The 11,998-nt window shown below is 36.9% G+C and overlaps 2 protein-coding genes across 3 annotated transcripts; both read right to left on the bottom strand.

Annotated features, from left to right (window-relative positions):
• Positions 1-2,497: 2,497 nt before the first annotated feature.
• LOC103450979 (uncharacterized) lies at positions 2,498-7,637 on the bottom strand. The gene is made up of 5 exons (XM_070809610.1): positions 7,602-7,637; positions 7,450-7,487; positions 4,023-5,233; positions 3,825-3,941; positions 2,498-3,713 (listed from the first exon to the last, which is right to left on the bottom strand). The coding sequence occupies exons 3-5, from the start codon at positions 5,145-5,147 to the stop codon at positions 2,787-2,789; spliced, it is 2,169 nt and encodes a 722-aa protein (XP_070665711.1). The 5' UTR covers positions 5,148-5,233; positions 7,450-7,487; positions 7,602-7,637; the 3' UTR covers positions 2,498-2,786.
• A 1,596-nt stretch (positions 7,638-9,233) lies between these two features.
• LOC103430494 (uncharacterized) lies at positions 9,234-11,101 on the bottom strand. Of its 2 annotated transcripts, none has more exons than XM_017330978.3 (3): positions 10,881-11,101; positions 10,045-10,820; positions 9,234-9,787 (listed from the first exon to the last, which is right to left on the bottom strand). In XM_017330978.3, the coding sequence occupies exons 2-3, from the start codon at positions 10,087-10,089 to the stop codon at positions 9,335-9,337; spliced, it is 498 nt and encodes a 165-aa protein (XP_017186467.2). In that variant the 5' UTR covers positions 10,090-10,820; positions 10,881-11,101; the 3' UTR covers positions 9,234-9,334. The 2 variants fall into 2 exon arrangements, with proteins under 2 accessions (XP_017186467.2, XP_017186468.2); XM_017330979.3 differs by lacking the exon at positions 10,881-11,101 and having other exon boundaries at positions 10,045-10,208; positions 10,592-10,799.
• Between the last annotated feature and the right edge of the window lie 897 nt (positions 11,102-11,998).

Here is an 11,998-nt window from a genome sequence, read left to right on the forward strand (position 1 = left end):
TCCTCACAAAGCGAATCCAAAGATGATCCTCTTCTTTGTAATATATTACATTAGCTTAATTAGTTGCATTATTATTTTAAATATTTATGGTTAATTGCTTGGAAAATGTATTATAATACAAAATAATGAATATTCTTCACATACATGCATGATGCATCTGGAAAAGGTCGTGGGTTGACGATTGCTGACTGGGCGGAGACCAATTCCACTTTTTGATTGAACTTAACGATACCGGTCCAAGTTCCAACAACCCGCCAACATGTAAATTAAATTTGTATCGAAAATGATTACGAAGATCCTCTTAAAATATGACTTTTCATCAATTTTCGTTATTTTATATTTTTGATATAATATTTTATTATATTGGTATATGAATTAAATCATGAACATGAGGCGGTGAAGAGGAGTATTCCACTTTTAAGAGTTCTTCTTACCATTATATATATAAATGTACAAACCTTTTATTTAAAGGGATTTTTTTAGTACTACGATCTAGAGATATTTTTTTCACTTCACTTGTAAGTAAGAGGTCTTAGGTTCGATTCTCATTAAAGACGAATTCGAACCATATTATTGCTAACTCTCTATAAGGCTAAACCCGCCATCTCTCATTTAGTGTAGATAATATCATTTAAAAAAAATCTATTCTTTTGGTAAAAAATGAGGACTATTTATTGAGCCTATCCATTAGTGACATTTAATAGTTTGAACCGTTTATTTTTTAATTTGCACTTTATAGATCATCATTGCAAAATATTAGTCAAATAAGAAATATTTGAAATATTTATTCTTTTTAGTTTTAAGTCTCACAATGAACTAACAATACTTTCATTTAAATTCGCGTTTCACGAGAATTGAATGTAATACCTCTCATTTAGTAAAGTAAAATATCACCAAATCGTAATAACAAGTAGCATTTAAGGCATCTAATTGAATTAAAAAATTAACAAATACTATGTTCTAAGACAAATAAATGAGGACTTTTGAATAAGGTTCTCTATACGGATAAAATTTGGGGAATTCCTTTGGATAAGACTCTCTATATATATACATAGAGAGAGAGAGCATTATGATATTGGCAGGAACGTCCTGCAAAGACTGGAAATTTTGATCAGGGAGAGAGGATTATAATATTTGCAGGAATGTCCTGGAAAGACTGGAAATTTGAGAGAGAGAGAGAGAGAGAGAATTATGATGCAGGAATGTGCTGGAAAGACCGGAAACATTGAGGGTAAGTTTTGAAGTTGTTGATATTCCAACAAACATCGGAATTGATTAGTATTTTCCATGGTGAACGAACTTGTGACTGCATTTGCACGCAAGACTCCCATGCACGTTACACGTGGTGAAGTCATCAAACGACAACCTCGCGGAAAATGAACATTTATTGTCAATGATATAAATTTTACGCGTAAGCATAAATTTTACGCGTAAACCTTTATTTACATAACAGTTGTATTATTAGTACGAAATATTATGATTAAAATTATTCAATGTTATGAAAGTTGGTCTCGTGTCTTGTGTTGTGAGCATGCTTCCTATGCCGTCCTTGTTCGTCATGTTCATTCACACGGCGAATTGTAGGAAGGGAATTGGAGAGCATTTTCACCTATGTTAAATTGATATGACCATGTCTCAAATCCAACCCAAAACACACATCTACACGTTTTTGGGTCGTCAAGGCCCACCAGTCATGGCACCAGTCGCTTATGAGTCTAGATCTAAATGCATGGCATTGACGCCACACGCTAGGGGAGTGTGGCGCCCGCCACAATGGTTACTTCCAATGTACTCGACACGTGGCCAAATATAAGAGGTTACTTTCAAATTTTCATTCTAATCCAACGGTTCTTGATATTTTCGTAAGAATAATTTTTTAAAATTCAAACAAAATTTAGAAAAAATTACAAAAATCCAATGGTAACACTTAATTATTAAGTTTTTAAGATGTACCACAATTCATTCATAAAAATTTTAACAATATTCTTTGGGGTGTGATATTTACACCCCATTTTACTTTTCACACACCATTCTAATTTTCGACCGTCGGATCGGATGAATTGAAGAAAATCAATGGATATAAATTAACCAGGAGTGTGTAAGAAGTAAAATGGAATGTGTGGTTAACACATCCCTATTTTTTATAGACATGGACATGGAGCATAATCATAGTCACCTACTAAATTAATTTTATCCGCTCAATAATTACTAAATAATTGAATTATAAATAAATCTTTGTAAATGTAACAACATTTACGAAAATCGAGATTATTATTTGTTTGTGAGAATTATTGGCCTAAGAGAAGAACTATACCACTCATGGACTTTTCTTGAGATATCAAGTCCAGCACTAAAACTTTTGTATCCAAAAAGCCCACTTCCTCATGTGAGCGCATTACGCACCCTACAACAAGTAGACACAGCATTTATCAAAGAGAAGTGATTTCCGTAAACTCATTTTCTCGCTCTGTAATGGTCTGCAAAATTGAAAAAAGAGTGCACGGAAATCATTCCCTTTTATCAAACAGAGTAAGCTGCACTTCATAACCTAAACCTGCCATGGCAAAAGCTAACATACTGTCATCTGTCAAAGACAATGCTGTCAACCTTCAGCAGTACCAATTAACAGAAACAGTACCAAGTTCAAGACTTTGTCCCTAATTTCGATCCGAAAGTTTAAATATTTGATACAAAGTTTTATTTTTCTTCTTGTTTTTTTTCGGTTAAGAAAAAAGTTCGAAGAAAAGATCCGGCCTGCATAGACGGAGGGGATGCAAGAACTTCATTTAGCGGAAGGTGTATGACGGACCTGCAAAAGCATAACGAGAGGAAACTGGTGCATGCACAGGATCCGGCTTGGTCACCTGGTAGGCTTCTGTAAGGTTATAACCTAATGGAGCATCAGCAGCAGCAGCATCTTGCCTCGAGTACAATGACAATCTCTCTACATGACGAACGGGTTCTCTCCTATACACAGGATCAGTCTCAATCCGGTAACTGTCTCTTCGTCTGTTGCTGGTTTCTCTCCTTTGCACAGGATCAGCCTCAATTAGGTAGTTCTCCCTCCTTCCACCAACGGAATAAGGCCCTGACATAACATCCTCTCTCCTATTGGGAGCCAGGTATGGGTCCGACAATGAAGAATCATAATAGGAGCGATAATATGGATCCCTTGCATATGCATCCACGGCAGTAGCAGATGTTGCAGGTGGCAATTCATGTCTGGTGCCAAGAGTATGAGTGTCATTCAAGTAAGGACGATCAGAATGAACATTCTCTCGATGTGTAGGGACATCATCTCTGTAAATGAAGTTTGTCTGTCGTAGAAGATGCTCTCCTTCATACTCCCTACGGCGCGATTCCCCAGAAGTAATTGAATGAGAAGTCACATTTCCCCTGTCTCCCCGAAGACCATAAGCTCGATATTCCTTTTCAGTTATGTACAAATCATGAGAAGTCTCCTCTCTTCTTGCAGGTGCCACTTCTCGGTATGCAACACGCCGGTCCCTTTCATGGGCAAACACCGGATAACTCCTAGCATCAGTATGGGCATAAGGATCTATAGTATGTGCATCCCTTTGTGAAAGTGGCCGTGATTCTCTCACCCCCTCATGAACTCCCCGATCCCGAGCTTTTGCTTCCGGCGAGGAACGGGGGGCTAAAACCGATGAATGCACTTGAGCTGGTCGGAAAAGTGCTGTGAGCCTCCTGACCTGAAATAAAAATATTGGATACAATCCCGCAAAAATGTAACAAAACGATGGCACCTCAGAACAGGAAAGAGAAAAAAAAGCAATTAATAAAAGGAGAGCGGGTTATCTTACTTGTCGGACTGTAAGTTCAGTTTTGAACTTGTTTTTCTTATCATAGTTTTCCTTTATTGCCTTCTTGAAAACACTTTCAGGCAGAGGGAGACAATCTTTCTCCACATTGAACCGCACCTGAAATTTGCAAGTCATCAGCACACAAATCTGGTTAACTATAAAAACGCAAACAAGGAGGTGGATCTAAGAGAATGTGACCTGAGCAGGGAAGGCCCCACCAAAAGCCTTTGGCTCAAGTTTTAAGCCTCCAGAAGAGGATGCTTTGTAAACCCCGTACAAAACCTTACGATCGAAATCATAGAGAAAAAGCTTCAACCCAGGTTTGATACCTAAAACAACTTCTTTTTTACCCATTGTAACACCCATGATACGGTATTGGAAACAGTCTGGCCTTGTCTTTCCACTGCACATGAAGATCAAACCGCCAAGCTTTTCTCTCTTATCATCACGTTTTTCACTGTTCTTTTCACTCTTGGCACTCTTGTCTGACTCACGTCGTTTTTCTGTACTCATCTGTTTTTGTTGGCTCTTTTCGGATTCATCAGATTTTCCTGGATTCTTTTGAACCTGATGGCTCTTCTCTGTAGCCTCTTCGTTCGAGATATTCTGTTGGTTCTCTTTCGTTGAACTCAGCTTTTTGCCATCTTGTTCTCTTGTTTTTCTACTCACGTTGTTACCCCTATTCCTTTTCCTTTTCCTCCCATTAACCTGTGAAGTATCTGCACCTCTACTAATTTTCAAACTGTTTTGAATAGGAGTTTTCTTCACGATTTTAGCTTTTCCCTTCAATGATCTTGGGATCCTCTTTCCAGAAATGGATGCTCCCGCAGAAGAAGTTTTCTTTTCAGATAAATCAGGTTTCTTAGACCCTTCCCCAGGAGAAGCCATTTTCTTTTCAGCTGACTCAGGTCCACTGAACGCTTCAGAAGACGAGGGGGCCTTCAGTTCAGATGACTCTGGTGTGCTGGATGTTTCTGCAGGAGAGGGGATTTGTTCAGATGACACTGGATTATTCAACACTTCAGCAGGTCCACCAAACACTTCAGCAGAAGAAGGGAACTTTAGTTCAGATGACTCTTGGGTGTTGGAGGTTTCTGCAGGTGAGGGGACTTGTTCTGATGGCTCTGGATTATTCAACAATTCAGCAGGTACACTGATCACTTCAGCAGAAGAGGGGACCTTCAGTTCAGATGACTCCAGTGGGCTGGTTGTTTCTGCCGGAGAGATGATTTGCTCAGATGGCTCTGGATTATTAAACACTTCTGCAGGACTCTCTATTTCCCTCCTGTTATCTGTTTCCATATAGTTATCATCTAGTTCCATAGTATATACATATACCAAACAATCGGGTTCACAAAGCCCAATGAATCCTGCAAATGATATGGTCAGGAAGTGATTTCTTTTGTTTTCTATCAAAAACAGAAGAACACAGGAACCACATATCCCGTCCAGGAGATGAGTCAATCGAATGTGAGAATGAAAAGGAAAGAAAAACTGAGTGAAAAGGAAAGGAAATGAATGTAAAAGCAACAGAAAGAAAAATAAATGGAATGAATGTAAAGCACCTTCCATACTTCGCCCTGTTCTGGCTATATGTAAAAACTTGAGCAGCATTGAAATTATATTTTTATAGGCAATACAGTAAATCCATTGAGACATTTTAGCTAAGCGGAACAGTATCATTGTCATTCCAAGAGAATTGCTCAAATTCAAAGTCCTCTTTAATATTTCAGTGCATAACACAGAATGGGTTTCTAATGTCAAGCCATTGTCATATCAATCAGTTTCAATACTGAAAAACACCAACCCTAGAAGCATGAATGTTACAAGGAGTAAAGACAGATGGTCCTTTATGTTTAAAGAAAGACAGGTAGTCTGTGCACATAAGCTCTGCCTATAGAGATAAAACCCCTTCCTCTGTATACACAACGAAGTAACAAAACAAAAAACACCCTTCCTCTGTATACACAACGAAGTAAACAAAACAAAAAACAACATTGAAGTTATCAAACTAAAAGATATACCTCTGTGTACATGTGTGTGCGTACCCCTATATATGTATATAATTATACATTACAGTGGCCATTAGGTATATCCATGCAAGATCAGTATGTGTGTGTGTGTGACGTTGTGCATATGGAGAGAACAATAACTTCCACACCTTTAGGTGGATGTCACATTCCCCATTTTATTCAACAAAGGACACATCCAGTGTGAAAACTACAATGTCGTCGTAATTTCACTAGAAACATGAGGAACACAAATCTCTTTCTCCACTATACTATATGTATGTGCAAACATAATCACATTATATTCAATCGCACAGGAAGTGGGAACAAAAGTAACAGTAAGACTAACTCCAGAAGCCGCCCTTCTGCAATTATATCAAAGCCATTTAAACTAAATTGTGACAGATGTAATCAAATAGAAGACTCCAGACTAACAACAGATGAAAATTTAGTAGGTTCACTACCTCAATCTAATGAAAATTCTGTCACAATTGATCACATCAATAAATTTCTAGTAAAAATCATGACAAAGGCTTGACTACTAAGTCCCTGACCATTTTACCACACTTGTTGGCTGAACAGAAACGTGCAACATGTGCAAATTTTGTACATGCGAAAAATATCGCAAGCTAAGGAATCTGCTCTGTTAGCTGATCTACTCAATTAAACCAAATTGAATGATTAATAAAAAGCATGACACCGATTTGACTATTTAAGTTTTTTCCATACAGGGCGGCTTGGCATTATCATGCTAATGCCACGCATGCACTTTTGGTACATCTGGCAGCATCAAGACCAACAAATTTCATATGCACAATTTCTTTTCCTGTTCTCTCCTAGTACCGTTGTTACTGAGATTTACGTTATTTCCTTAAGGTAACGGAAATAACCGTTGAAAATCTGAGGGACTCGATTCCATTATACTACGTGTCCTAATTCGAAGAGAAATCCAAAACAAAAGTGTGCGCGCCATTTGTTTGTTATTACCGGTAATATAGTTACTCTCGCCATAAACACTCTAAGCACACAATAAAGATTAGAATCACATCTAAAGCCTTTACTACCACAAAACCTCATGCTTCCATGGCAATGCCAAGACTTTCATTCGATCAGACCCACATGTGTGGTGATGATTCTGATGAATGAATGATATGCCCCGAAAGACTGAAGCCCAGATGCATATTTTTAACAACAAAAAATAGAGAATCTTTACTGTTATCTCAAGTAAAACCAATCATTTGATCAAAACCCAGTTTTGATCATGCAAGTATATTGCAAAAGAGCAATCCAACAACCAATTGAATCAAATTTAAAATCGACCCGACTAGTGCAAAATTGCAAACAATCAAGCTTTACAACGATTCAACACCCCCTCTATTTATCTAATTGTCTGCCCAGATAAATGGAAGCATAAAATACAAAATCAACTTAATATCTAAGACTCAGATCTCATACAATTTTAATTCAGCAGCATTATAAAACCCGGATCAAATTGTAAGCCCAAAACTACCAGGATCAAATTCAGCATAAAATTTTCACAGTCCATGCTTGCAAACACAAGCATTCATATTTCAATTAAAACCACTGAAAATTCAATATCTTTTTCGTTTCCTTACCTCTCCCACCGACCAAACAGAAGCCAGAGAATCTGAAAACCCAAAACCAAAAGAAATTTTTTAATCAGTGAGAAGCTGTTGTGGTTTTAGAGAGAGAGAGAGAGAGAGAGAGAGATAGAGTAAGATAGAGAGAGATGAGAGAAAGAGAGAGTACCTTCAAAAGGAACCAGAGACTGAGACGGAGAGAATCCAACGAACGTTACGGAGGAGGAAGAGAAAATCTGGAAAGGAACAATTTAAGGACGGTTTAGCTCTCTTTCCAGTCTAAATTTTTTCAATGACCAAACTGCCCTCCTTTTATAACCCTTTTTCTCCTCTTTTCGCATGTTTTTTTTAGGGAATTTTAACGAAAAACTCCAGTACTGTTCCCATTAACGACAAATTATATGTTTACACTAAAAATATAATCCTAAAACTATTCACTTTATCCTTTATTTTGTTCTTATCGTTAAAACTCAAAATTTTCAAACTCTTTCCATTAGTTTTTTTTTTTTAACAAACGATATTATATACTAAAGGGGAGGGGTTTAGGCTAAGCCTCACAATGAACTATTAATAATGTGATTCAAATTTGTATTTGACGATAATCGAACCTAAGAATTCTCACTTACAAATGAAGATGAATACCATTAAACCGTAGTACCAAATGACTTTCGCACTTTTTTTAAGGGCATAAAAAGTAAAAAAAATCAATCATATTTCCAACGATAACAAAAAAAATCTAGGTAAAGGGAAGGAAATAAAAAAGATTTGGCCCTAGGTTCAAGAGGCACACCCTATCCGCCACGGGTATGTAACTCACGTAATAAAATAAAAAAGATTTAGCCCTAGGTTCAACAGGGCACACCCTATCCGTCACGCATATGTTACTTTGTATACGTATTAATCCATATTCGTAATGACATTATTTTTATTTGATCATAATGCACGTGACACATCGATTTAGTACTAGAAAGTACGTGTATCCTCATTAATAAGTGTTATAACTTCGATATATCCTTAACACAACACAGGACACCGAAATTTAGAAACCTAATTAAATCCCATTTTGATTTTTCTTTTTATTTTTTCCTATTCTTACATTTTGGAGTTGACTATGAAATTTGAATGTTTTCTGTGTTATTTGCAAAATAAAACAAAGCCACATTTCATTCTATATACCTTAAAATTTATCTGCATTTCCTTAAAATGATTTATTTTCTAAATTTTTTATGATATTTATTCTATCCAACTCGTATCCAGTTGTTTTTGTTTTCCAATCCACGTGGCAAACATTCAGAATGGCTGTTGTACTACTTGTTTTTTTCCAGCCTACATGGCAGACATTCAGGAGGTTGTTGTAAACTTGTAATGACATTAAGTTGCCAATTGATTTTGCTTAATCGTATTTTTTTTCTCCCTAAATTTCATTTAGTGTCAACGCAAGAAAATTGTTTTGGCCATTCTTGTCCATGTCATTGGTCAACCTTAAACAATTTGACCACTTAAAAGATAATGACTTACACAGAACGAAAATTACCACATGAACCATAATGCAATTATAGTGGTGACCTCATTCGATATAAGTTACTCTCCTAAAGGAGGGAAAGGACTTATACCGAGGTGTTGTTTCAAACCTCTTACACTTCCCACATGTTTTAACTTCTCCATATGACATCGTATGATTAGTTGAGACTCTGAAACCTTGCTGGTCCAGTTTTTTGTAAGTGATTCTCTAAAGGAGGGTAGTTGATAGAGAAACAATTGCCAATTCATCATATAATTAGAGAGCAGAAGAAAGCTAATTTTCAGAAATTGGCAAAAGATTTTATAGTCACAAGAGTTTACATACAAGCCTCCTAAATTTTCCAAAGAAAATCAAATTCAAAGAAAAATAAAACCTAATTCAGTCAAGATAAACTTTAACATCAATCCCATTGTCAATGAGGGATTGAACAACTGCTCTAATCTTCCCTTCAAGCTTGTCCCTGTCCCGGGGAGTATAAGCAGCAGTATAAACATCGGCTTCTCTTGCCCTATCGGCCAAAATTTGGCCGACCGCCAAACAGGCAGGTATGTCGCAACGTGACTTGAGTACAGCTTTAATGTCTTTGGAGTTGGTACCGGCAGTTGCAACCTGCTTGGTTGTGACCCCGTGGGTGATCGAGGCTGACACAAACCGCTTTGAGATGAACACATCGAGTGTAAACGGTTCAATGTAGGCTACGGTGCGCTGTTTAAATGATATATGTTTTGTTGGATTTTTGGACTTCTTCTCCTTCTGGTAAGTGTATGGGCGGCTATTGTCATCATCGAGGAAATCCTCTACCCCGAAAAAACTTCTCGGTGCGCAGTGGACCTGTAAATTGCACAATCAGATGGCAGTTGATATCACCGCAAAATTTCTACGGGAAAGAAACTAGATGGCTAGCAGATCTTCATGGCATCATCCAAGCACAGAAAAAGTTCAAACCTCGTTCAAGCATAAATCTTTATCAACTTTCATAGATTTTTTCCGGAGATAAACATTGGTTTGAAACTAATGCAAGGCTCTGTGACAAATAATTCGAGAATATAAGCCAAATGGGGGGTCGGAAATTGGGATTTCGAATGTACCTGTCCATTGTTAACATCACTCGTGGGCACATACAAGCAAGGCATGGCTCTGTTTCCTCCATACGCGTAAACCCCTTTGCTCCACGCCTTCCCAAAGGCTTACTTTAACATTGTTCCCTTTTCACTCACACAAGACACCTTAACGAGAGTCGTCCTACTCGTGTCTAATCAGATGAAAACCAAGCAAAAACACATAACCATAAAGAAAGACACTTTGAACACCTTTGAGAAATGTAAATTTACCAACGCAGAGAAATACAGTCACTTCTTTGAAGCATTTCATCGAACAGGTGAGAGGCAATGCAAAAAGAAAAGGAAAAGGACGAAACTTGTGCTTCCAAATTTGTTCCCTTTTGTGTGAAGCTAATGGAGCACTAGAAATTCAAGTATTTTAAATTTAACAAAACCCATTACTGGAAATTTTGAAACAATTAATATCAGTATTACTTTCTATGAGATTCTTCAAGTTTACAGAGACTGCAATCCACATTGGCAAATGCCCAATTTCAAACAAAAACATGAGAGGGAGAGAGGGGGAGAGAGAGACCCGGAGATAAGAGAGAGGAGCCCCCTTCGGCGTGTGGAAAGGAACGGCGTCGTCATGGGAGATTTCAAACAGGAGAATACGGTTGCGGCGGTGGAAAGACGCGAAGAAACAGAAGAAAAGAAGGCAGCGGTAATGAACAACTCGGAAGCTCAGAAACTGGCGCCGTGCACTTCTGCTGGTTTCGTGATTTTGTGGGCCGCGGTCTGCTGACCCATTTTAGTGTCTCTTTCTAATTACATGTCCGTGCGAAAAGTATTTTTTAAATTACGACGTATTATACTTAACTTACATATTTTTAATGTATTTATATACATAAATTGCTTCAATATTTTTTATTTTTTATTTATAAGTCAAATTAGAAACTTAAAAGAAACACGATCACCTTCTCTAACAACTCAGTACATTTTGAATTGCACCAAGAGAGAAAGGTCAATGTATATCATACTTTAGCTTACCTAGTAGCAATGACTTCGATTGACACAAAAGGGCGGGTCTAAATCAATCCAATACGTATTTGACAATAACAAAATGTGCTAAGAAGAGACATACTTGAACGAAAAAGCAAAGAAAAAGCATTCAAGAGATTAGGCGTGGGAAGTTATAGTCTTTGCAGTAGCTGTTTAGGTTGAAGACTTCTATATTTTGATCGAGTAAAAAAATGTGTTTTTTTTTTCTTTTATGTGAAGGTAAATGAATCGTATTAATGTAAACAAAATGAAAATTGAAACGTTAAACAAGAAAATGATAAATTTTTATTTTTTTTTAGATTCCATCATTTTGAATTTCCTTGATCTAACACTCCATCACCCAAATGCTATGTTAGAGGTCCGAGAGAAGTAATTTTACTTTTAACAGTGATAGGCACTTTATTCCAACATTCGAAAGGACCAACAAACACAAATGAAGGCTTTTTGTTCAACTCTTGTCTACTATCTACTCAAAATACCCATTTCCGCAAAGCAAAAAAGTGAAATTTCTATAAACAATTAGGATTTTGAAAGTAAAATTTAGAACTTGATCTGAAAAGGGTTACTCACTCCTTTACTTGCGAATCGACTCGGTAATACACCAAAACAGTTGAAAAAAAAAAAAAAAATTGATTACCAAAAAAATGAAAATTAAAGGAAAATGTTTTGAAAATTAAAATTAAATTATCGTACTTTCTTACCCTGTGTGAATCACAGGCACCCAAGAGAAAGCAAACAATCAGAGGCGCAACCATATTTGCAGAGCAATTAGATTCCTATCAAATCCATTCTTCAAAAACCATAGAAAAAATGGAGGTACATTTGCAGATCCGACTGAGCTAATTTTCCGGAGCTTCAACCATGGACCCAATCATGAATGCCTAAATTTACCCAATCTTAACAACATGAAAAATTTAGTACAAATATTTAACCGAGCAGT

Source organism: Malus domestica, chromosome 12 (genome assembly GCF_042453785.1).
Source record: "Malus domestica chromosome 12, GDT2T_hap1".
Classification (NCBI taxonomy): Eukaryota; Viridiplantae; Streptophyta; class Magnoliopsida; order Rosales; family Rosaceae; genus Malus; species Malus domestica.